Source organism: Saccopteryx bilineata, chromosome 8, assembly GCF_036850765.1.
Source record: "Saccopteryx bilineata isolate mSacBil1 chromosome 8, mSacBil1_pri_phased_curated, whole genome shotgun sequence".
Lineage (NCBI taxonomy): Eukaryota > Metazoa > Chordata > Mammalia > Chiroptera > Emballonuridae > Saccopteryx > Saccopteryx bilineata.
The window spans coordinates 42,988,642-43,015,066 of NC_089497.1; the positions used below are offsets into that span (position 1 = coordinate 42,988,642).

At 42.8% G+C, this 26,425-nt stretch overlaps 2 protein-coding genes across 11 annotated transcripts in view; one reads left to right on the plus strand and one right to left on the minus strand.

Annotated features, from left to right (window-relative positions):
* The window catches only part of CCDC191 (coiled-coil domain containing 191), an 83,281-nt gene extending 73,435 nt beyond the window's left edge, over positions 1 to 9,846 (minus strand). For 4 of the 5 annotated variants that reach the window (XM_066241454.1, XM_066241456.1, XM_066241455.1 and 1 more), the window contains exon 1: positions 9,711 to 9,846. In XM_066241454.1, coding sequence (XP_066097551.1) covers positions 9,711 to 9,800 — 90 coding nt within the window. In that variant the 5' untranslated portion in view covers positions 9,801 to 9,846. The remainder of the gene's footprint in view (positions 1 to 9,710) is intronic. The other variant, XM_066241457.1, reaches the window with a different exon arrangement.
* Positions 9,847 to 10,096: 250 nt separating this feature from the next.
* QTRT2 (queuine tRNA-ribosyltransferase accessory subunit 2) overlaps positions 10,097 to 26,425 on the plus strand; it is a 28,764-nt gene continuing 12,435 nt past the window's right edge. For 2 of the 6 annotated variants that reach the window (XM_066241355.1, XM_066241360.1), the window contains exons 1-5: positions 10,104 to 10,198; positions 18,453 to 18,661; positions 19,790 to 19,845; positions 21,904 to 21,980; positions 23,868 to 24,080. In XM_066241355.1, the coding sequence (XP_066097452.1) occupies positions 18,462 to 18,661; positions 19,790 to 19,845; positions 21,904 to 21,980; positions 23,868 to 24,080 (546 nt within the window). In that variant the 5' untranslated portion in view covers positions 10,104 to 10,198; positions 18,453 to 18,461. Of the gene's footprint in view, positions 10,199 to 10,890; positions 10,971 to 17,113; positions 17,300 to 18,452; positions 18,724 to 19,789; positions 19,846 to 21,903; positions 21,981 to 23,867; positions 24,081 to 26,425 lie in introns of those variants that run through there. The other 4 variants (XM_066241357.1, XM_066241356.1, XM_066241359.1 and 1 more) reach the window with 4 other exon arrangements.

Sequence of the window (26,425 nt, forward strand, 5' to 3'; positions counted from 1 at the left end):
TAATATGCTTCAACGTCCTGCAGCACCAGGCCCTCTGTGAGGTCTCCAACCTCGTCCTCTGCACTCTTCCCCTCACGCCCTTCACTTCAGCCCCACTGACCTCCTTGTTCCTCCTCAAACATGCCAGGCACGTTCCCACCTCAAGAACTTAGCACTGAACTTCCCCTGCTGAATGCTCTCCCCCAGACATTCATATAACTCTTTCCCTCAACTCCCACCCCAGGTCTTTACTCAAATGTCAACTTTGTAGTAGTAGGCCGTCTCTAAACACCCCATATGGAACTGCAACCACCCTCCTCCCGACTCTTCCTATTCCCTTTCCGTTTTGATTTTCTCTATAGCACTTATGACTTTGTAACATATTTTGTAATTTGTCGTCTCTTCTAAATAGAAGGTAAACAGGAGTATTTTGTCTTTTTTTTTTTTTCCTGTATTTTTCTGAAGCCGGAAATGGGGAGAGACAGTCAGACAGACTCCCGCATGTGCCCCACCGGGATCCACCCGGCACGCCCACCAGAGGGCGACACTCTGCCCACCAGGGGGCGATGCTCTGCCCCTCCGGGGCAGTCGCTCTGTTGCGACCAGAGCCACTCCAGCGCCTGGGGCAGAGGCCAAGGAGCCATCCCCAGCTCCCGGGCCATCTTTGCTCCAATGGAGCCTCCCTGTGGGAGGGGAAAAGAGAGACAGAGAGGAAGGAGAGGGGGAGGGGTGGAGAAGCAGATGGGCGCTTCTCTTGTGTACCCTGGCCGGGAATCGAACCCGGGACTTTTGCACGCCAGTCCGATGCTCTACCACTGAGCCAACCGGCCAGGGCCAGTATTTTGTCTTTTACATGTACGAAACCCCTATATTTGTTAAAGCAATGAACAAATGGTGGTGCAGTGGATGGAACATTGACCTGGGACATAGAGGACCCAGGTTCTAAATCCCGAGGTCGCCCACTTGAGCATGGGTTCATCCAGCTTGAGCACTGGCTCACTAGCTTGAGCAACGGGCCACTGACTCGGCTGAAGTCCCCTGGTCAAGATAAATATAAGAAAGCAGTCAATGAATAACTAAGGTGCGCAACAAAGAATTGATGCTCCTTATCTCTCTCCCTTCCTGTCTGTCCCTATCTGTCCCTTTCTCTGTCTCTCACTAATAAATAAATAAATAAATAAACAAACAATTAATTCAAAAAAGCTGCACTTTCCCATAGTTTATATTGTCATTTGATGTACAGTGTGTCCGTAAAGTCATGGTGCACTTTTGATGGGTCACAGGAAAGCAACAAAAGATGATAGCAATGTGAAACCTGCACCAAATAAAAGGAAAATTCTCTGTTTTATACCTATTCAGTGCAGTTCTGATGTGAGCTCATGCAGATTTTTTAGGGCTCCTTAGGTAGCCATCCCGTATAGCCTCTACAGACTCGTCACTGACTGATGGCCTACCAGAACGGGGTTTCTCCACCAAACTGCCAGTTTCCTTCAACTGCTTATCCCACCAAGTAATGTTATTCCTGTGTGGTGGTGCTTCGTTATAAACGCGCTGATATTCATGTTGCACTTTAGTCATGGATTCGAATTTAGCGAGCCACAGAACACACTGAACTTTCCTCTGTACCTCCATATCTTGACTGGCATGGCCGCGGGCTGCTCCGCTGTATACACGGTGTTACGTCATCATCTGTGCATGCGCACATGCTGACACATCATCCTACAGAAACTGGGAGGGTTTTCCTTTGATTTGGTGCAGATTTCACATTTCTATCGTCTTTTGTTTCTTTCCTGTGACCGGTCAAAAGTGTACCATGACTTTATGGACACACTGTATTTTGAAAATGATTTCTCCTCTTGTCCTTTGTGAAAAGACTGGTAGAACCCTTGCCAAACTTGCCATGGGCTTTACATTAAATGATCAAGATAGGTTTAGGTGGCTGAGGTGAGGGGGAGTTGTTCACTGAAAGGGGCACCTCAAGCAGAACTTCAAGGGAAGGATCTGAATTGGCCTCTCGAAGAGGAAGGGTGTTCCAGGCTGGTGAATCAACATGAGTCAAAGCTAAGTCTGATCTGATGGAGGGGAAGGAGATTAGCCTGACCTGAGTCACACAGAGTATCAGTAAAAGGGCTGTTAGAGGTAGACTGGTGGAGGGCCTTAAATGTCCGTATGAATTTAGAGTTTCATCTGATGGCAAGCAGAATCATTAAAGGTTCAAGACTGAATAACTGACACAATGAAAATGTTTATAAAGCTCAAAGCAGCAGAATGTACTGGAGTCAGAAGACGAGTCAGGCTATCAACTCAGGATGAGGATGAATTTTAAATTGTGGTAGACAGTTCCATTTTGGGTAAGCTATCCCAGGACTCATAGTTCTACCAAGCATCTGATTCTAAGTGACTTCGACATCCCTGAGGAAGACTCACCCACATTCCATCCTCAAGATTTGCTTGATCTCCTTGCCTTTCACTGCACTTCAGGAACTCACTGATTGTGATCCTGAGTCATGTCACACAAAATTTTCCATTGGTCAGACCAAATGATGATGACCTCCTCTCCAACATCAACCTTCTATCCATGTCCCTCTTTCACTCTCTCTACTCCACTATGTTGGTGTCAGACCTAACCAGTCCTCTAGTCAACATATGCCTCCTCCTTCTCCCAGCCTATGAGGACTTTAAAGGGTCCCCATCCTTTCCTATCTGTGTGGATATCCAGCTACTATCTTATATTAACCTCAAATCTATTCCTTTGTCTTTCCAATGAAAAGTTTCAAGCCTGGATCAATTTGATCCACTGATTTTTGGTACACCAAAAATTATGACAACTTTCTTCGGCCAAGTCCCCAGTGCTGTAGTTACACTAGCCTTCCTTATCTGTTCTGAAGAAAGCCCTATTTCAACTTTACCATGCTTCACAGCCTTTCCATATGCTACCCCCTCTTCCACATAACAAGGGCTTAGCTGATTACGACAGTGTGATCCACTCAAGTGGATTTGGAAGTCTTAGGTCCAGATGTTATAACTGTTTAGGGTATACCCAGAGCTGGGCTATATTAGGAAGAAAAATGAGAAAAGAAGACATAGAAGTTAACAGAGAAGTAGGGGAAGCAAGAGAAAACAGTGTTAAAAAAGATAATGAAGAAGATTTCTAGAATAAAAAAAGTAGTAACTATAGCAAATGAATCTTAAAAAGTTAGAGAACAAAGAAGAGACCATCAGATTTTGTCAGTAAATCATTTATGACAACAGTTTCTGTGGAGTGGTAAGAAACAGAAGCTGGAGTGAAATAATTGTGGACATGAGAGGATAATAAAAATACAATGGCGCCTGACCAGGCGGTGGCGCAGTGGATAGAGCGTCAGACTGGGATGCTGAGGACCCAGGTTCGAGACCCCGAGGTCGCCAGCTTGAATGCGGGCTCATCTGGTTTGAGCAAAAGCCCACCAGCTTGAACCCAAGGTCGCTGGCTCCAGCAAGGGGTTACTCAGTCTGCTGAAGGCCCGCGGTCAAGGCACATATGAGAAAGCAATCAATGAACAACTAAGGTGTTGCAACACACAATGAAAAACTAATGATTGATGCTTCTCATCTCTCTCCGTTTCTGTCTGTCTGTCCCTGTCTATCCCTCTCTCTGACTCACTCTCTGTCTCTGTAAAAAAACAAAACAAAACAAAACAAAACAAAACAACAACAAAAAAAACAATGGCAAGGAGTCCAGGCTATAAATCCAAAGACATTACATAAGAAAAAGAAATTGTACAGCAATCAGAATGAATGGAGGGATCAAATGAGGATGTACTGATTTTTTCTTTCTTTTTTTCCCTCCTCCTTTTCCAACTGAGAGGAGGATAAAGAAACAGACTCTTGCATGTACCCTGACCAGGATCCACCTGGCAACCCCCATCTGGGGCCAATGCTCTACCCATCTGGGGCCATGCTTGCAACTGAGCTATTTTTAGCACCTGAGGCAGAGGCTCCATGGAGCCTTCCTTAACACCCAGGGTAGATGCACTCGAAACAATCAAACCATGGCTGCAAGAGAAGAAGAGAGAGAAAAAAAGGAGGGGGTAGAGAAGTAGATGATCGTTTCTCCTGTGTGCGCTGACTGGGAATTGAACCCAGGACATCTGCATGCCGGGCTGATGGCCAGGGCCTTATTGATTTTTTTTTTTCAATATAGGAGATTTGAGGACATAACAGAAAAAGAGCTATTGTATAAGTTTTAGAACACTGATAAAAGGAATGATAAATCTGAGTCAAGCTAACTACTACGTGAAAGAGGAATATGGCTCCACTATATTAGAACCCCCCCCTCCCACATGCTTCCATTACATCCCTAATTCTCACACAGCTTAAGTTGTTTATCTCCCACTATACTATAAATTCTGGGAAGCAGGGACTGCACCTGCCCTGTGCGCTGTATTATCTCCAGGGCCCAAATAGTGGGCTAGCACTTAGATGGCAATTAATAAATACTGGGTGGGTGAATAAATGGTTAACAATGCTATCTGGCCTAACTTCCAATTGGCCTGATGGTCATAATGCCTATCAGTCAGGATAAGTAATACCTCTTTAAAATACTAGCAGGCAAAAGAATATTTTCCCAGGAAAATGCATAATTTTACATAAATGGAGTATGGCAAGTTGCCTAATTGACACTCAGAGACATGTACCTCAAGTGGTTTAATGGTATTTTCAACTTAAATGGTGGTTGAACTCAAAATTATACATTTCAGGCCTGGGAGAGATCTCATATGTTATCTCAATCTGCCCCACACCCTTACTGAATGCTCAAAAACATATTTTTCATTAGTCCTAACATTAAGTGCCCATTTAGAATCCAACTGAATACTACAGTGATAGAAAACACTTATAAAAATGCCTGTAAGGCCAGTAGCCATGGCCACCATCACAGCCGCCTGGCACCCGGCAGGCGAGAAATACACACAGTGGAAAAACACTTCCCTTTCCATTCAGGGCTCCCAACGCCACTGACTTATATGAGTTTCCTAGAATCAAAGGTGTCTTACCTCACCAGCCTTATTCACCTGTGTTCCCCATCTCTTTCTCTCTGCACAAACTGCACTAACTGGCTTCTCCTTCAGCACTCTGTCATCTTGGCTGCTTCTCTCCTCCACGTGGCCTTTCTCTGCTCTCCCCCCCCGCATGGGCTCCTCTGCCCCCTTTTCTAATGTAGAAATCAAAACCTTTAATCCAATGTACAAACAAGGAAGTCTCTGATACAAAGTCACTTATCTGAGGCATAATGGGATTCCTCATGAGAGTGCACCACCCCACATCAAAAAGGGTGGGAAAGGCTTGGTCTTAAAACTAAGCCTTAGGCCCTAAGGCTTAGGGTATAACAATCCTGCCTGCTTACAACCTGTCCCCCACACCCAATGCAAATTATAAGTGAGCAAACCTATATATCATATTTACAAACTTATTTGACCAACATTCCACCCCTTTTGCTTGCTTCATAATCTAAAGTACAAGGAAATTAGGCACATTACACAAATTACATGACAAATCATACAATTTTAACAATTACAAACATACACTTCACCAGTCTCTGAGTACTTTGCCAAAAGCGCAAAATGTCCTCGGATTTCTTTCTAGCCATGGGAAAAGCTTTCTGGGGCAGGGGATGGCCTCCAGTTAAGCTGCTCCCCACCCCCATCAGGGTATTTCACATTGTCCAAAATCTGTAAGTCCATCCAACAAAGGAGCCAGTGCCCATTCTGGTCATAGTCCAGGAATCAGTCTAAACACATGGGCCTCAGCCATCCCCTCATCCCTGCCGTCCTGGCAGGTCTTACACTGTCCCAAGGAGGAGCACGTGGCGATGGCAGTCAGCATTTCCATCTCTGCTCCAGAGAACATGATGGCACTCCCCCCTATGTCCCAAAATTGCAGACCTACCAGAGGTATAGTAGGTACTCCTTGCTGCTGGGCTCTCATCTTCTGGAGACTGCAGATCAAAACTCCAGCCTGATTCTCCTCATCCTCCAAAGAGGAACTGAAAACATCAGCTCCCACTGCTGGGCTCAAGCCCTGGGTTGCCTCCACCTTCCTTGCAGCCCCAGCTCTGGCCTTAGCCCTGGCCTCCTGCCACTGCTGCCTCTCCACAACGTCCAGGGCAAGCTGCAACTCACGAACCTGTGATTTCTTCTCCAGCAGCTGCTCCATTTCCAGGCAAATCTCACAAACCTGGCCGGCCTCCTCCTCCAGCTCCAGGGTCAGCATCTGTTTCTCCCACGTTTGCTCCAGCTCCTTCCACTGTTCGGTTTGCAGGTCCCGGGCAGCCTCTTCCACAGAACTCTTGGTTTCCTCACACATGGCTGTAGAAGTCAGCCAGCCTATGGTCCCCAAAAGGACAGCCATGGGGAACCATAACAGCAGGCTGTCCTCTACTCCACTACTCAAAAGTGGTGGTAGGCTCCATCCCGAATTCCAAATCTTGCCACAGACTATGCCAAATGTAAAGCCAGTAGCCACGGCCACCATCACAGCCGCCTGGCCCATGCAGGTTCGCACTGGATTCGGACAGTTGGTAAAGAAACAACGGAGTTAAGAACTGGTGGGCCATTAGCTTTAATCCTAGCTTGTACCCAGCGGGCAAGTAAAAACACACACTGGGCTCCAAAACCCACTCATTCAGTGTTCACAAAGCTACTGATTTATCCGAGTTTCCTAGAATCTAAGGTTTCTAGCTCTGTTTCCCATCTCCTTCTCTATGCACAAACTGGCTTCTCCTTCAGCACTCTGCCATCTTGGCTGCCTCTCCTCTCCTCCACATGGCCTTTATCTGCTCTCCTTCAGCATGGGCTTCTCCTAGAACATAATCACTCCTCTCCCAGAACAACGTGATCTCTCTTCCTTTTAAAACCTTTTGGCGCAAAAGCCCTCCCCCAACACATTAACATAATCACGCCCATCCCAAGCAAGAAGGGCAACTAATATCATCACCAGGGCGACGGGCTTCCACGTGGGCAGTGCCACCTTTAAAAAAGTAAGCATAATATATTTTATCTGCCCAATAGTTCCCAAAGCCACTGACTTATATGAGTTTCCTAGAATCAAAGTTTTCTACCTCACCAGCCTTATTTACCTCTGTTCCCCATCTCCTTCTCTCTGTACAAACTCTGCACAAACTGGCTTCTCCTTCAGCACTCTGCCATCTTGGCTGCTTCTCCTCTCCTCCATGTGGCCTCTCTCTGCTCTCCTTTCTCTGCTCTCTCCTCTAATGCTAATCTCAGGAACCGAGAGAGAGCAAGCTCCAGGTCTGCCCCATTTTATAGTGTAGAAATCAAAATCTTTAATCTAATATACAAACAAAGAAGTCTCTGATACAAAGTCACTTAGGGTAGGAAAAGCTTAGTCTTAAAACTAAACCTTAGGGTATAACAACCCTGCCTGCTTACAGCCTGTCCCCCACACCCAATGCAAATTATAAGCGAGCAAACCTATAGATCATATTTACAAACTTATTTGACCAACACTACAGTACAGTCTTTCCAATGATCTGAGGAAGGACTACCCTAAGCCCTTTCCTCTCCTCTCCTTGCCTAAACAGTATAAAACTAAGGCAATATATATTATATAGTCACATGGGAACAAGAGCAAAGTATGTGAAAAATGCAAACCTATTAGTACTCCTTTTTCATCTAATTGTCTGATTAATTCTCTTTTTATTTGAATTGTGCAAAAACCTATCCCATGGATTGCAACACTTACCTTAATCCAATGTTTTACACCTGAATAAAATACATGTTCATTATTGTTCCCTTAAATCATTTCATTAGAAAGTTCAGCAACAAAGAACACAGAATGATAGTAGGAGGAAGAAACATGGAGCCTTCTCTGGGACATTTCTGAATGTTTTTATCTCCTATCTAGACCTACCAGATTCTGACTTCATTGGTCTGAAGTAAGGCCCAGGCATAAGTATTTTTTCAAGCTCCTTACAGTTAAGAGCCAAGATAGAGGATTGCTAGATATAATATTCCTTATAAAAACCCAAACAAACACTGATTAATTAGCCAAATTATTCAAGGGTCACAGAAGCAAATCTGCTTAGAGAAGGGTGTGCCCTTCTCCTCAGGCTCCTTTTCTCAGGAGTAGCTGGTAGCAAGAGGCTTTCTGGTCTTACTTAGAGCAGGGAAACTGCTGGTCCAGTAAGTACTAGGTGGGGGGAGGGGAAAGTGCAGGGAGGGATCATCTTCTACTGTTTCAGAAAGCAGAAAATGAAGTACAAATCACATAATTTCTACCCAGCTCAGTCACATATTAATCAGACAAGTAGTACACCTGCTTTCTTCACTCTGTAACATTCAAGAGCTTGCAGAATTACCCCTAACAGTCACTTAACAAATAGAGGTATTTGCTTGGTAATAATTCAGCAAATTATTATTATTTTTAATAAATAAGGGAATATCTAAACATAGAGGGGGAAAATGTATAAAACTCTTCCATTTACATAACACTTCGCCTTCAAAGCACCTTACAGATAACTAATTAATGCAGCTGTACTGCTGAATAATTGTGTTACTGCTGATTCTATTAAAACACAACTGAACTTTGAGGAGTTCTGTGTTTTTGCCTTTTCATTTTCTGGGCAGTAACAATGAGCACTAGCAGCAAAAATCCTTTCGTTGGAGTCCTAAGAAATTGTCCCAAATTTTTACCTTTCATCATCAAGTCTATACCCATTAATTATTTTGGATCCAAAGAAACTGGTACATTACAAAAGGAGCAGATTCCATTTCCAACGATCTAATACCCCAGTCTGCTCTCCAGTATCTGGGGCAAGACATCTACCACGTAGAACACATCTAGTGTGTTATGTAGCTGGTATATTTAGAATAAACTGCACGCACAACTGCCTCGGGCCAGAAGGAAGGCGACCTGTCTACATATTCCATTTTTAAAAAAGTGCAACTTAAGCATGAAAACAGCTGGTGAAACTGCTCTGGAGCTGAAAGCTGAGAAGCCATCTCCATTTTGGTACTCTCACCTCCATTTAAAGAATTGATTTTTGTGACTGTTAAGCAGGTAGTCAGTGGAAAGCACACATCCTGTGACTGACTTTGCACGTGTCAATTACACGTGTTTCGAGTTTAAAATGGGGTATTCTGTTTTCTACGTCTTTGGATGTTAATGCATCAAGGAAGGTTAACAAATATAAAGAGGGTCTAATTTTTAAATGTTGGAATTAAAAAAATTTTCAAGTGAATCATGTATTGAAATATTCAGGATCCATTTGCATTCCTGAGTTCATTTTAGATATTTTGAATAAAACTATAAGGGTTGGGAAATGAGGCAGAGGACTTAACGTGGAGATCTTCCAATAAAGATCAGTTCCCTATGGTTTACAAAACATAAAAAATAAAAATAAATGTGCGGAAACTTCTCTAAAATTATGGGGGTGGTAGTAAGTATATAAGAGGCGAAAGAGTTCGTGAATTCTCTTCAACCTGATGGACACTACCAGACCTCTGCGCGTTGTAAAAAGCGTTAGATGGAAACAGGCCTTCCATGATGCTGCCCACCAAAGCTGTCAGGAAGCCAGACCCCCAAAGTCCTCGGGCCCCATCACCAGGGCAAGGCCAGCTTCAGGGCGGGACAGGTAAGGATGCTCTTGGTGGAAGAGGGAGAAAGCATAAGCCGGGCCGCGGCTGGACTCGGGGCGATCCCCGCCCCCCCGCACTCCCGATTGGGACGATCACCTTGGGACTCAGCTTCCTAGTAAACTGTTTCCAGCGACTCCGCCCCGTCCTCTTTCTTGAGTAGGACCCTTGCAGGGGCGCCTGCAGCATCTTCCAGTTCTGGCCAGGACCTTGGCCTACGCTAAAACAACCGCTCCTCCGCTAGTCTTCTGCCGCGTCTCCCTGGGAATCGTAGTTCACGCGCCCCCTAGGAAAGCACGCGTAGGGCGCGGACGAACCACTACTCCCAGGAGGCATTGCGCAGGCGAAACGCGTTAGCTAAGTTACCCATGGCAACGGCAGAGGTCCCAAGTCTTCGCCTACACTAGCGTTCGCTTGTAGATTACCTTTGCCTTTACTGGCGCCTGGTGATGACGCAATGGTCCTTGATTGGCTCTGCATCCGAGGCGGTGATTTAGGCGGCCGAGAATTCTGTCAGCTCCCACACGTGGGAGCAAACAGTGGAGAGTTTGAGGGATTCCAAGGCCAAAAAGTTGGGAGATTTGTAGGTGAGTGACCCCTCTCTCTGATGGTGTGGGGACTGGTACGGGTGGATGAGTCGCATCGCGTTCAGACCCTTCCTGGTTGTCTTTTAACTGTAATTGTACTCCCACCATCTCTCCCCTTTCCTTTTCTGGGTCTCTTGGTAACTTCCGTGGGTCCAGATTCTCCCAAATCATGTGAGCGTCACCGTATCTCTGAGTGGAAGGGGCCTCTTTTCGAGTGGCCTCTGCTTAAGGGTCAGGTTGTCAGCCGGAAGTTTGTTCCCCGACTGCCCTGGATTCTCCAGAGGGCTGGGACGACATCAAATCCCGGAGCTGAGCGCTTCGCGATGTTTGGGGCTCTTGGAGTGACGATAAAGCCATCCTTATTGACCGAGCGTAGATGTTTCCGTGGACAGTCCATTCTGGGACACTGAGATTCATCAGGCAGGGTAGACACTTAGAGCGGGAGCTTTGGACCTCGCTACTTTGTGACTATGTGACCTCAGGCAACCTGTTTAATAACTCTGGCACCCATCGGCAAAATGGGGATGGTAGTACGTACCTACATCCTCGGAGTTTGGAAACAATTAAAAATCAATGTTCGTATGGAACTCTGTCAGGAAATGTAAACTAGACTTGAGATTGGTGAAAATGAAATCAGGAAAGCGTGCCCTCAGACTTTTGCACTGATCTTAGGACCTCCTCTTTGTCTTCAGTGTCCATCAGAAAGGTCATGGTTGATTGAATTGTGTTACATCCAAACTATACAGTGCCATGAAGTAGTTATTTTAAAAGGGTAAGTTCGCTCTATGTTTTTTCAGGAAAGATATCCATTGTGTATTCCTGGGACAAAAGCAAATTACAGAGAAGGGCTTACAGTATGTTTTCTTTTTCTCTTTTTTAAAATTAAAAAACATACGTTCTCATATACAAGTATGTCCAAATGTTTGTGTGAGAATGGAGAAAGTTTGTAGAGGCTGGGAAAATGGATAGAAGTGGAGAAAGGAGATAAGGGAAAAGAAAATAACACTATAACAAAATGGAATATGTGACAAAAAAATTATATCATAACATTAGAATTAATAAGTAAACATTGCATATGCTTATAGACAAGATTCGGGACTTCTAATAGGTTACCAGCCTATAAAAGTACAGCTTCTAGTCCCTGGCCGGCTAGGGCACACAGGGGAAGCACCCATCTGCTTCTCCACCCTTCCCCCTCTCCTTTCTCTCGGTCTCTTCCCCTCGGCAGCCAAGGCTCCACTGGAGTAAGGCAGGCCAGGTTGCTGAGGATGGCTCCATGGCCTCTGCCTCAGGTGCGAGGAGTAATGCCCCAGATGGGCAGAGCATCGCCCCCTAGTGGGCTTGTCGGGTGGATCCTGGTCTGGCGCGTGTGGGAGTCTGTCTCTCTGCCTCCCTGCTTCTCACTTCAGAAAAAAATACAAAAAAAAAAAAAAAAAAGTACAGTCTCTAAAGCCAGACTTCTATTCAGGGGTCCCCAAACTTTTTACACAGAGAGCCAGTTCACTGTCCCTCAGACGGTTGGAGGGCTGCCACATACAGTGCTCCTCTCACTGACCACCAATGAAAGAGGTGGCCCTTCCGGAAGTGCGGTGGGGGGCCGGATAAATGGCCTCAGGGGGCTGCATGCGGCTCGCGGGCGGGCCGTAGTTTGGGGACGCCTGGAAGTCCTGGCTCTGCCACTTCCCAAATGGTGACTTTATTAGCTTTAGTTTCCTCATCTCTAAAATGCACTTAATAATGGCCTCTGTCTTACAGGGTATATATGATGATACATATTAGTGGAGTTAATATGTAAACAACAGTACTTGATGCATATTAAATGCTCAATAAATGCTAATTGCTACTATTGTCATTATTTTTTTAAATAGGTGAAATTAATTTGTTAAATTTTACTGTGATTACTAACATATTTGGACTTAATTCTACAATCTTACTTTGTATTTTATGTTTTTGGTATGCTTTTTGTTCTCTTTTCCTCTTTCTTTTATTGTATTGGCTCACTATTGTTTATCTTCTCTTGCTTCTCCCCAGTCGGTTTGGAAATTAGGCATTCTCTCCTTAGCCTTTTAATGGTTACTAAAAAAAAATTTTAAACACATACTTAACGTTTAACATTATTCATTATCTATATCCTCCCAAATAGTATAAGGATTTTAGAATACTCTACTCCAAATAGTATTAACTTCAGCTACTATATTCTAGAATTTTAGAATCTATTTTTTGTCTTTCTAAGTTAGTACATTGCACCATATTGTTTAGAAGTCCTTCTGACTTTTTTCTGTGCATATATAAACCTTGTAGAATGTGTATGAATTTCATTTTAAAAATACAACTCATGGCCCTGTCTGGGTGGCTTAGTGAATAGAATGTTGTCCTGGTGCACCAAGGTTGTGGGTTCCATCCCTGGTCAGGACACATACCAGAAATGCTCAATGAGTGCACAACTAGATGGAACAACTAAGTGGAACAACAAGTTGATGTCTCTCTCTCTCTCTTCTGCTCTTAAATCAATGGAAAATTTAAAAAGAAAACCATATACATGCATTTCAACTCTTTACAAATCTTAAATATGTCAGATGAGACAGAGTTTTTGGAGTAAGGTGAGAAACCAGCAAATTCTTGTCTCTAGACCTTTCTGAAAAACTCAACTGTATAGTTTCTTCCATCATAATATGTTTGTGAGGGTAGGAGGTGTTTAGTTTAGTTTACTGCAGTATCTAATAATCCTGGTCCATTAAATTTTCATTAGTTCTTATTATGTTTCAAAACTAATTGTTCTATATTTGGTTGATTCCAGTATTCAGTCACAATAATAGGCATTGATTCATTAACTTTAAAGTGCATTTCTTATCCTTTTCTTTTTATTTAGAAATTAAATTTAATGGAGTGACATTGGTCAATAAGACTACATAGGTTTCACCCTGGCCGGTTGGCTCAGCGGTAGAGCGTTGTCCTGGCGTGCGGGGGACCCAGGTTCGATTCCCCGCCAGGGCACATAGGAGAAGCGCCCATTTGCTTCTCCACCCCCCCCACCCCCTCCTTCCTCTCTGTCTCTCTCTTCCCCTCCCGCAGCCAAGGCTCCATTGGAGCAAAGATGGCCCGGGCGCTGGGGATGGCTCCTTGGCCTCTGCCCCAGGCGCTAGAGTGGCTCTGGTTGCGGCAGAGCGACGCCCCGGAGGGGCAGAGCATCGCCCCCTGGTGGGCGTGCTGGGTGGATCCCAGTCGGGGGCATGCGGGAGTCTGTCTGACTGTCTCTCCCTGTTTCCAGCTTCAGAAACACACACACACACACACACACACACACACACACACACACACACACACACACACACACAGACTACATAGGTTTCACATAAACATTTCTATAGCATTTGAACTGTTGGTTGCATTTTGTGCCCATCACCCAAAGTCAAATCATTTTCCATCACCAAATATTTGTCACACTTTACTCCCCTCCCCTTGATAACCACTTCACTTTTTTTTTTTTTTTTTTTGTATTTTTCTGAAGCTGGAAACGGGGAGAGACAGTCAGACTCCCGCATGCGCCCGACCGGGATCCACCCGGCACGCCCACCAGGGGGCGACGCTCTGCCCACCAGGGGGCGATGCTCTGCCCCTCCGGGGCGTTGCTCTGTCACGACCAGAGCCGCTCTAGCTCCTGGGGTAGAGGCCAAGGAGCCATCCCCAGCGCCCGGGCTGTCTTTGCTCCAATGGAGCCTCGGCTGCGGGAGGGGAAGAAAGAGACAGAGAGGAAGGATAGGGGGAGGGGTGGAGAAGCAGATGGGCGCTTCTCCTGTGTGCCCTGGCCGGGAATCGAACCCGGGACTTATGCATGCCAGGCCGATGCTCTACCACTGAGCCAACCGTCCAGGGCACTTCACTTTTATTTATGTCCATGAGTCGCAATTTTATATCCCACCTATGTGTGAAATCATCTAGTTCTTAACTTTTTCTTGATTTATTTGTTTCAGTTTAATGTTCTCAAGGCCCATCCATGTTGTTGTAAATGGCAATATATATAATATATTATCATTTCTTATAGCTGAGTAGTAGTCCATTGTATAGTATATATGTACCATATCTTCTTTATCCAGTCCTCTATCAAGGAACACTTGGTTGTTTCTGTGTCTTAGCCACTGTGAGTAATGCTGCATTGAATGTGGGGTTGTATGTGTCTTTGTGTACCAATGTCGAGTTTTTCGGGTAGATACTCGGTAGAGGGATTGCTGGGTCATATGGTAGTTCTAAATCTTTTCTGGAACTGCCATACTTTCTTTCATAATGGCTATACCGGTTTACATTCCCACCAGCAGTGAATGAGCATTCCTTTTTCTCCACAGCCTCTCTAACACTAGTTACCACCTGTCTTGTTGATAATAGTCAATCTAACAGGCATGAGGTGGTATCTCATTGTAGTGTTGAATTGCATTTCTCTAGCTAGTGAAGATGAGCATCTTTTTATATATCTGTTTGTGTATCTTCATGAGAGAGGTGTCTGTACAGGTCCTTTCTCTATTTTTTAATTGGATTGTTTGCTTGTTTGTCATTGAGTTTTGTGAGTTCTTTATATATTTTGGTATTAATCCCCTGTTAGAGCTGTTGTTAGTGAATATCAACTCTCATTTGGTTGGCTGCTTTTTTGTTTTGTTGTCAGTTTCTTTTGCTCTGCAGAAGCTTATTATTTTAATATAGTTATTTTCATTTATTTTTGTCTTCACAAATACAAATTTATATTTGGCCTTTGGGATCAAATTCATAAATTGTTCTCTATGGCCAAGGTCAATGAGTTTAGTACCTATGTTATCTTCTATGTAATTTACTGTGTCAGATCTTATATTTAGGTCTTTGATCCATTTTGAATTAATTTTTGAGCAGGGGGACAAAGTGTAATCAAGTTTCATTCTTTTGCATGTGGCTTTCCAATTTTTCCGGCACCATTTATTGAAGAGGCTTTCTTTCCTCCATTGTGTTTTTGGCTTCTTTGTCAAAGATGATTTGCCTATATAGATGAGGTTTTATTTCTGGGCTTTTTTTTTTTTTTTTATAGAGAGACAGAGAGAGGGATAGATAAGGGCAGACAGATAGGAACAGAGAGAGATAAGAAGCATAAATCATTAGTTTTTCATTGCAACACCTTAGTTGTTCATTGATTGCTTTCTCATATGTGCCTTGACCTGGGGCTACAGCAGACCGAGTAACCCCTTGCTCGAGCCAGCGACCTTGAGTCCAAGCTGGTTAGCTTTTGCTCAAGCTGGCAACCTTGGGGTCTGGAACCTGGGTCCTCCGCATCCCAGTCTGATGCTCTATGCACCTCGCCACCGCCTGGTAAGGCTATTTCTGGGCTCTTGATTCTGTTCCATTGGTTGGTCTGTCTGTTTTTTTTGCCAATACCTTGCTGTTTTGATGATTGTGGCTCTGTAGTATAATTTGAAGTCAGGGAGTGTGATATCTCTGGCTTCATTCTTTTTTCTCAGCATTGCTTTGGCTATTTGGAGTCTTTATGGTTCCATACCAACCTGGGTTTTTTTTGTTCTATTTCTTTAAAAACTGACATTGGGATTTTGATGGGGATTGTATTAAATTTGTGTATTGCTTTGGGTAGGATATATATTATATATATATTTTTTTTTTAAAGTGAGAGGAGTGTAGATAGTGAGACAGACTCCCACATGTACCCAGACTGGGATTCAACTGGCATACCCATCTTGGGCAGATGCTTGAGTACAAAGCTATTTTTAGCACTTGAGGCTGACACGCTGGGACGAACCAAGCCATCCTCAGCACCTGGGGCCATGCTTGAACCAATCCAGCCACTGGCTGCAGAAGGGAAGAGGGAGAGAAAGGGGGAAGGGGCGGGGGAGAAGTGGATGGTCGCTTTCCCTGTGTGCCCTGACTAGCAATCAATAGGACATCCATACACTGGGTGACACTCTATCCTCAGAGCCACCGGCCAGGGCCAATATGACCATTTTAACTATGTTGATTCTTCTGATACAGCATTTCTCATCTTTTTCCTTCCCCAGATTCAATTTGCCAGAACTTACCTTGATTGCAATATGCAGTTTTTAACTTTGCTACAAATGGCTTCAGAGTTCTGTTAGTTTAAAATATATTTTTATCACTTGAAATCGTAAGGTTATGTGTATTATATGATAAATCAATAAGGATTATGATTGTGTTAACTGACTCATTTTCTAGAGTATGTTCATATTCTAATCTGTATAAATTATATGAAAATAATTTATTTGTATAATTTTTTAGTATAAACTTTATTCTTTTAACAGTTTTAATGTGTAATAACAAGGCTTTTAAAAAATAACTTTTATGTTACTGTTTGTTAAAACATAACTTTTTTTCCTCAATAGTCTTCATTTCTGTGTATTTCACTGATACTTATTTTTATGTCTATCTTTGTGATAATTTGAAATAATGATGTCAGAGTCATAGAAAATTGACCAGGCTTTCCTCAAATATTTATATTTCTAGTATTTTTAAGTACAACCTTTTTTTTTAAGTTGATTGATTTTAGGAGACAGAGGAAGGGAGAGAGAAACATTCATTTGTTGTCCCATTTAGTTGTTCATTCACTGGTCACTTTCCGTGTGTGCCCTGACTGGGGATCAAACCCACAACCTTGGTGTTTCAGGACAATGCTTTTAACTGATTGAGCTAACTGGCCAGGGCTGATATTTTTTTTATAATTCATGTTTTGCATGAAATCTTATATTGGACCATACAGAAAGTGGTTACTCTTATTTCTAAAATTCTAAAGACTATATTGGCTATTTTTTTTCAATGTAAGAATTTATGACTCCCAAAAAGTAATAGTCATGTTATTGTGTGTATGTGTGTGTGTGTGTATATATATATATATATATATATATTTTTTTTTTTTTTTTTTTTTTTTTTTTTCAGAGGCAGAGATAGACAGGGACAGACAGACAGGAACGGAGAGAGATGAGAAGCACAATCATCAGTTTCTCGTTGCGTGTTGCGACTTCTTAGTTGTTCATTGATTGCTTTCTCACATGTGCCTTGACCGTGGGCCTTCAGCAGACTGAGTAACCCCCTGCTGGAGCCAGCAACCTTGGGTCCAAGCTGGTGAGCTCTTTGCTTAAGCCAGATGAGCCCGCGCTCAAGCTGGCGACCTTGGGGTCTCGAACCTGGGTCCTTCCGCATCCCAGTCCGATGCTCTATCCACTGTGCCACCACCTGGTCAGGCTTATTGTATATTTTTTAACTAATGATAGATAATGCTTATTTTTTTGATAACATCTTAAACAATTCCTTCAGAGTGTGTTTTAGTATAATGAGGACAGGATAGATAGGTGTAATAACTTACCTACCAGTTAAACTGGGCCTAACTGCATTGGCAAGAATTCCAGAGCGGATAGTACCTGTTGTAGATATACTAGTATTTGTAAAATGCTAATATATCCAGTGGCCTTTTGCAAATTATCTTCCCTGCCTGTTTACCAAGTTTTGTAGTGCATTTTAAGAAGTGGAGTTTAGGATTTACTTCACTAAATAATTAACACTATCCAACAAAGTAATTGATAATGTTTACAGATTTTTTTTCCCTGTGTACCTATAGAAGTTAGAAAGTATATCTTAATTTTTTCTTTTATCAAATATTTTTTCTTATTATAAAAGTAATGCTAAATTGTTTATGAATTACATGTATGCTCCACAGAGTTTCTCACCTCTATTTGGACATCAGGGAAGAACAAATTAGAAAATAATCCCCCCTTTCAGACGTAATCTCTGTTTATCTTTTGGTGTGTATTTTTTCATGTATTTTAATAAACACCAGAATGCAGTTTTGGAACCCATTTTCTTTCTTTTAAGTATGTATTGGACAAAATTGCTATGTTGCTTAGTATTCTCTCAAATTAGAGGGAAAAAATGGATCAAATTAATCAGTATTTCCTGAGCAGTGTGACTTTTTTCTACGTTTTCAAGGTTGAGAGCTAGCCTTGGCTTCAGAGCAGTCTTTCCATGATTAGACTTCACTTCTGTCCTTGCATTTGTTTGGATTTAAATGTGGTTGATGTCATCATATAGTTCTGGGACTTTGCGGAAGGTTATTCTTCCTGTGGCTTTTCCCTTTCCCCTATTTCTGACATCTGCAAAATTCTAGATTGGAAGTAGGAATAAACATGTTGTCATTTATTTTTTTGTAAGTTGCTTTCTTTGAAAAATGTTTAGCCTTTAGATGTCATGAAACGTCTTCTAAATTTAATGCTTTTATCAGGACCTCAGGATGAAGCTGAGTCTTACCAAAGTAGTTAATGGCTGTCGCCTAGGAAATATAAAAAACCTAGGCAAAACAGGGGACCGCACCATGGACATTCCTGGCTGCCTTCTGTACACCAAGTCTGGCTCTGCCCCGCACCTGACCCATCACACTCTGCACGGTATCCACAGGGTTCCTGCCATGGCTCAGCTTACACTGTCATCGTTGTAAGTATTAGACCCAGCCATTCGAGTTCCAGCTTTGGCGACAGCTTAGTTACCTTAATAAGGTACAGTAAAGCAAAAGACTTTTTTGCTTTTATATAAAATTTGTAGATTTTTAGAATGAAACCAGAACAATATATCAAATATTACATGTCACCTGGCCCTGATCTAGAAGCCACGGGACAGCCTACATGTTAAGGCTGCCTCCCTTTTCCTCTGAACTCGAGGTCCCGTACTGTCCCCATCGCCACTGCTCCTGGGGTGGCAGGGCAGGGGTGCTCTACGGAGCCTTCATGAACCAGCCTCAAAGCTTTCTCTGTCTCTGCACTTGTACTTGCATGTACTATTTATGAAAACAGAACTAATGGCATTAGGTCATTTTATGTAATATGCATATTGACTTTATCCTTAATAGAACAATCTGCCATAGGTTGAAATGACTGAATTGTTAATTATAAACTGATTTTGAAGGGCATGGAGAAGAAGAAAATCCAGATACTCTCTAGAGCAATTAAACTTTGCGAGTTTCTCTTCTCACAGACCCACTTGCAAATGAAAAACCTTTACTCTGGCTAATGAACCCAGCCTAGTGAGTTGGGACTCTTGACCAATGGTATTTTTGTTATTCAAGACTGCATTCACTGTTATGTTAGCTTGTTTGCATGAGAAGAGGACTTCAGTTGTTGTATAGAGTATCTGCAGAATGATTCATTATTGTGTTATGTTAAGGTAACCAATCGTCCTCCTTTAGGGAGGACAGTCCTTCTTTTGTAAGTTCTGTCCTCCCTCAAAAAATGTCCTCCTACATGTCCTCCTAATTGATATTGGAATACTAATCTGTAAATGTCCATATTCAATCGATACAGAGTCAATCCATTGCGTATGATGTGATGTATTTGCATCTAAATGAGTACTTTTTTCTTACAATTATATTAAAAATTAATAGGCATGTAGGCATAATTATAATATAAAATATTACAAATGTTTTCATTATGCATTTATCATATTATAGTGTATTGTTGCAATGAATAAAATGTTTCTTTTATTTATGATAGTTTTCTTCAATTTATTTTTGTCCTTTTCATTGTAAAAAAGTTGGTCACCTTAGTTATGTATTTTTCTGTGTTACAGGGCAGAACATCATGAAGTCTTGGCAGACTATAAGGAAGGAGTTGGAAAGTTTATAGGTAAAATTTCTAAATTATTTGTGTGTGCCTTTTTTTTTTTTTTTTTTTTTGTATTTTTCTGAAGTTGGAAACGGGAAGGCAGTCAGACAGACTCCCGCATGCCCCCGACCGGGATCCACCCGGCACGCCCACCAGGGGGCGATGCTCTGCCCATCTGAGGCGTCGTCGCTCTGTTGCGACCAGAGCCACTCTAGCGCCTAAGGCAGAGGCCATAGAGCCACCCCCAGCGCCTGGGCCAACTTTGCTCCAATGGAGCCTTAGCTGCGGGAGGGGAAGAGAGAGATAGAGAGGAAGGAGAGGAAAGGGGTGGAGAAGCAGATGGGCGCTTCTCCTATGTACCCTGGCTGGGAATCGAACCCGGGACTCCACGCCAGGCCAACACTCTACCACTGAGCCAACCGGCCAGGGCCTGTGTGTGCCTTGTTATGTATTAATGTGGAGTTTGGAGGTGCTGTTTATTCCGGATCTTTCGATCGTACACTTACTTATTCATTAATTTAATAAGCATTTATTAGGCATCTAAGAGCCAGGCATTGGGGATTCAAAGATGAATAGGAAACAGCTGCTGCCCCCATGGCACCCAGAGGTTCCTAGTTGGGGGTCACAGGTAACTCCAGTAGAGTGTGGTGACTGCATTTGCAGGACTAAGGATATGTACATGTACTTTACATTGAGAAGGAGAAGCACACAGCCTGCAGTAGGGGGCATGTGGAAGGAGGTCAGAATAGAGAAAGAATTCTTGAGTGAGAGGATGAGGGGGCACCTTAGCTGGATCAAGGAAGAGTGGGAGTTAGCCAGGTTAGGAGGTGGTGGTAGTAGACAGATGGGGGCAGATATTCCAGGCATGCAACAAATACCCAGAGGTGAGTCACTGCATGGGACATCCCTAAGATCCAAAGTAGTTTGTTTATGTTTGAGCCTAAAACATGAGGCAGGGGACAAAGGTATGTTAATGCTCCATTCTGATATGTTAATGTTATCTTCTGTTCCAGAAATAGGAGTATAAATGCAGATGTATGTGTCCATTTATTTATAGGAAAACTTAGCACTGATAGCTAGAGAACAAATTTTTCTGTAGACCACCTTCTCCTGAAGCTTTTCCCAATATCTAAGACTCATTTAAGTGACTGAAAGTCCCATTCCCATTGATTACTCGGTCCTCTGCTTCTGTGAGAAACTGCATGATGACTTGGTTGTCACAGGCCCTATGTTTCCATAGAGGAGTGTATGTAGTATTATTTTTTTTATCTGAGAACAGTTTTAATAACCAGCTTTAAAGTATACAAAGCATATAATCAAGTGAAAATAGCTAATATAAGCTTTTTACAGATAATTGTAATTGAAATTGTGGAAAATAAGGTAGAGAATGCAGAGTTGTTGTTTTTTTAATTTGCTTTCTTTTTTTGGCCTTTTTTGGGTGAAATCCTATTTTTATTCTTAAATGGAAATACAGGGTAGCATATGGATTTTAAGCACATATGGTTTGCTAAACTTTTCTTTGGGTTTTTTTTAAACAACTATCTTTGACTAAAGAACCAAAGAAACTTGAGTCAATGAAACAGAGCAAATGAGATTCATTTGCCCTATCCCATAGCTTCTCTTTAATTCATCCCCAAGGACTCAGGATGTGGAATGGCTTTATGATTAATAAGATCACCTTTTTATTATATCATTTCATCTTTCCAGGGGCTAGTTCTTGCACAGTGCCTAGAATGAACATACTTAATACTAAATTCTGCTTCAAAGCGAATCAAGTTGGGTCAACATGTCATTACACATTGTATCTCATGCTTTAAGATACACCTTCTCTTTGTAGTAACTTACTATGCCATTAGAAATGAACCTTTACTGAAATGAACCTTTCTTTTAGATTAGTAGCTTTCGAAGTAGTCTGTTCATTCCTGTTGACAGGCCTCCTGTAGTTCTAAGATCAGGTACGTGCAGTTCCCTGGGCTTAGTGTGGTTTTCTCCAGCAGCACCCATTACGGAGCTGCTGTTACAACACAGTGTCATTGTTGATGTAAGAGCGATCAGGAGTTCTTCTTTATGTTTATACAGGCATGCCCGAATTGCTCTTGTACTGCTCCCTGCACGATCCTGTAAGCCTCTGCCCGGCTGGTTATGTTACAAATAAGGTGTGTTCTCTGAAGTTGCTCCCAGGCTGCTGCTTTGTCCCAGGAAGACAGCCTGTGGTATCCCTCAGACACTGGGATCCCACTGCCTGGTGTTGACCCATTCCTGACCCCTTTCTGTCTTCTCTTTATTACTATGAATATAGTGGGGTGGGGTTCCTTTATAGAGTGAAAGAAGGTCTGTGTGAGGATGGGGTTAAGGTAAGGAATGTATCCTCAGCGTTTTCTATTGTTGCAAAAATTGGGGGCTGAAGGCGGGCGGAGGGGGGGGGGAGTCAGGTACATTCCAAAAAAAGAAATTGCTTTGATGGGAGAAAACAGTAGTCTATTGATGCCATGCTTTGTTTGCAGTTTTAACAACCTCAGGAAGAGGGGGGAAAGTTGCTTGAGTGTTATCACATGTATAACTATATATAGTAGAACCTTAGTGTAATACTGCTTGTTTTTAGAACAGGATTTGAAAAAGCTGGGTCCACAGCCCTAGATTTTTTAGCTAGTGAGGAGCAGTATTAAAAGGACTTCATTAAAAGTTTTCACTGGAGACATGGCCCCATTGCATTGTCCTTGAGGATGGCGTTCTGGCAAGGCTTCAGGACGGGATGGGCAAGAGTTGTTTCTAGTTGTGAGAACACGAGACACAGAATTTATTCTTGTATTGTTATTTATTTTTGTATTATATATTGTATTTTTCCATATGAACAACTGTAAACCTCTTTATTTTGTAATTTGAATTCAAAAGAAAATGTTTTGAAATCAGTTATCTACCTCATTTATAAGGAAGAAAGGAGTCATTTAAAGCAGGGGTCTCAAACACAACTCAGCATGTGGGCCGCAGAGCAAGATCACAGCCATTCGGCGGGCCGCACTAGGTCTACAAAAGGCAACTGTTACGCAACACTTTTCAGTGTCACAAAACAACCAGAAACTGTAGTTCGCATCACAACTGCTGTTAACTAAGCTAATATCTAGCTAGGATGCTAGAGAAATGAAAAATACAAGTAGGCCCCTAGGCTTACTTAATTTTATCCAAAATATTTTGAACTTCGTGGATTAGTCTGCGGGCCGCGAGTTTGAGACCCCTGATTTAAAGTGTTCTTATGCCAAAATAAAGACTGTATGTCACCTCCCCATCTCTGTCCTTGTCAGTCTGTTTTACGAAGCGAAGTGCTGTAGGAGAAGGAGTAACCAAAGGAACATACAGAGAGTCTGTGTACTATGGAACTTACATCTTAGCACAGAATTTGTATCTAACTCAACATGATAAATACTTAGTAATGTGGGAGGCCTTAGACTGTGCTTTGGGGGCACAAACATGAATTGGAATACTCTAGTCAGACAAATATACAATGATAAGAACTGTCATCTCTATAAAAGAAATAAGCATAAGTTTCTAAAAGAACTTAGATGAGCATGGATTATGCCAGGGAAAGTTTGGGAAACACATTAGAATAAGTGATATTTGAACTCTTTCTCTTAAAGGGTGCATAGCATTTTACCAGGCAAAGTAGGGGAAGGGTGTGTCAGTCAAAAGGAACAATGTGATCAAAGACAGAAGAACTAAAAATCTGTGGCGTGTTCAGTCATAACAGCGTGGGTAGAGTAGGGTGGTGGAGACTGCAGACTGGGCTTCAGAAAGTACAACAAAGAATTCTTGGGGGCAAGCTCAGAGTTAGCTTATATGCCCTTGAAGGATTCTCTGAGCTATAAGGTTATTAGAGAATTTGGAGTATAGTATAGGAAACCTTTTTTCCTCACCGTGTCTAGAATATTGAATTGCTTCCATATCTCTAGTTGTAAAGAAGAATTAAATTCGGAGTTAGTTTAGTGTTTTATTTTCTTTTTATTTGCATTTTACTCTTGCTAATTCCCCATCGTCTTGTTCCTTGGCAGTCTGTGTCTATATGGGGTGTTGGTGGACGAGTGGAAATGACTGCTTCTAAGTTCATGGCAATTCAGGAGGCCCTTCAGCCAGACTGGTTCCAGTGCCTCTCAGATGGAGAAGTATCTTGTGCAGAAGCAACTTCCATAAAAAGAGCCAGAAAATCTGTTGACCGATCGCTTCTATTCCTGGATCATTGTCTGCGGCTACAGGAAGAGTCAGAGGTAAAGTTGTACATCTCACCACTCCTTGTTCTTTTAAACTCACTAACCGACATTCCATGACACTGCTTTTCTGTTCCTTCTGCTCTGCTCCTCACTTCTAGGTCTCTTTTATGTTCTCCTGTTTTTTCCCTTGAACCATTAAGTAAAATTGCTCTATAGGGTTCTAAGGCTCTCTTTACATCCCACTGTATGTGTTCTCACTGACCAGTCTCCCCTTAGTGTTTGGGTTTTTTTGTTTTGTTTTGTTTTTTGCTGAATAGTAGTAAAATTGTAGGTACAATCAAGATCACTCTGCTTAGCTTCAGCATTGCATAACAACAGGGCTTTAGGTAGGTTCTCTCACTAGACTATCCCTCACCTGCCCCTTAAACTCAGAAATAACTGAACTCAGAATCTTCTCTCTTCAAACCTCTTCCTCTCTTCCTCTCCCTCAGTACTCCGTCTCAGTTTTTGGCAGCCACCAAGTTCCTCAGCTCAGAAACAGTCTTTCAAGACTCCTTTTATTTATTTATTTCATTTATTTACTTTTTTGCATGTGTGCGAGAGAGACAGAGAGACAGGAAGGGAGACAGATGAGAAGTATCAACTCATAGTTGCAGCACCTCAGTTGTTCACTGATTGCTTCTCATACGTGCCTTGACTGGGGGGCTCTAACCGAGCCAGTGACCTTGGACTCAAGCCAGCGATTGTGGGATCATTGTCGATGATTCCACACTCAAGCTGGGGACCCTGAACTCAAGCTGGTCAGCCTATGCTCAAGCCAGACGAGCCAGCACTCAAACCGGGGACCTGGGGCGTTAGAGTCCCAAGTTGATGCTCAGTACACTGCACCACCACCAGCCAGGCATGAGTCTTTCAAGATTCCTTTTACTGTTCTATTTAATCTCCAGTATTCACCCCTCTTTGATTCCATCTCCCTAAATATATCTCAAATCTGTCCCCTCCTCACCCTTACCACCTTAAGGCATCATAGCCTCAGCATCTCCTGTGTGGACAATGACCTTTCATTGCTCTTCCTGCCTCTGTTCTTGTTTCCACCCAGTTCATCTTCAGCCCCGCTTTCTGAGAGCTCTTTGTAAAGCACAAATACGAACCCGCTGCCCACTTTCCTAACAGAGTCCAGTGGCTCCCCACTTCAGCCCCTACGTGGCCTGGAGACCTGCGGCCCCTCCAGCCCAGTGTGGCCCACTTTCCCTGAGGTCGGCGGGTTCCTGAGCGTTATTCTGTTCATCACTGTGCCTGTAACAGACTTTCTTCTGGACCAGTTCTTTTTTCTTATCCTCAGCCATATTTCTCCTCTTGTTTCCATATCCGGCTCCTTTAATTTCATTGTTCATTCTAGGAAACTGCCCTTTACCCTTCCAGGAAGTTCTTTTCATCCTTTGCCACCCCTTTCATTTGTAGATAGCTGTATTATAGCCCCAATCATATTGTACTGCAATGATTTATGTGTTTGTCTTTATTAAACTGTGGCTCCCTTAAGCTCAATGTCTGTGTCATTTTCGTATCTTCATCATGTAGCAAAGTTCCCGACACCCAGTAAGCTCTCCACAAATGCTTGCTGATGGTGACTGGGTGTGATGGGGTGGGGACGAGGATGTAGTGGTGAGTAAGGGCCCCTGATGGCAGAGCTGATGAAGCTGGAAAAGGATGCGATGGCGTGGAGAGAGCAGGCGGCGCGGGAGCCGGGGGAGCGATGGGGGAAGAAGAGTGTCTGTGAGGTGGGATGTGGGACCGCCCTGAGCAGCCATTGTATCCCACTGTGGTGAGCGCAGTCTGAGGAACATTGTTATTTTGAGTTTACCAATAAAAATATAATTTGACTAATAAAGTGAATATACAGGAAATAATTAGAGGAAGCTTTAGTTGTCATTCAGAATAGAACTCTCCATGTCTGCAGTAGGAGTTCAGCCTGGGAACACTACTGTGGGTCTGACTTGTTAGTGTGGCTCAATGGCCATTGTTTTGAGCCAGAGATCATTCTTGTCAGATGAGTAATGTTTGATAGGTAGAAAGTAGGACAGCGTATGACAGAACATGATTATTAGAAAGGCTGGATGAGCCCAAGTCCGTCTTCTATGTGACAATCAGCCTCACCATTTCACACCATTTCTGTGTGTTGGGCAAATGCTCGGGTTCTTTTTGAACCCCTTATGTTTATGCTATTTTCTTGATGTGATTACACTGGGGAACAGGTTTTTTTTTTCATTTTCTGTTGCATGAGGTTTTAGAACTGTTTCTATATATTTCTGCAGCACTGATTCCAAATCTGAAGTTCGTTTTTTGGTGTATGCTCTAATTTTCATGCAATTTTAATTTCTTTTTGTTACAGTTAATGGCATGCA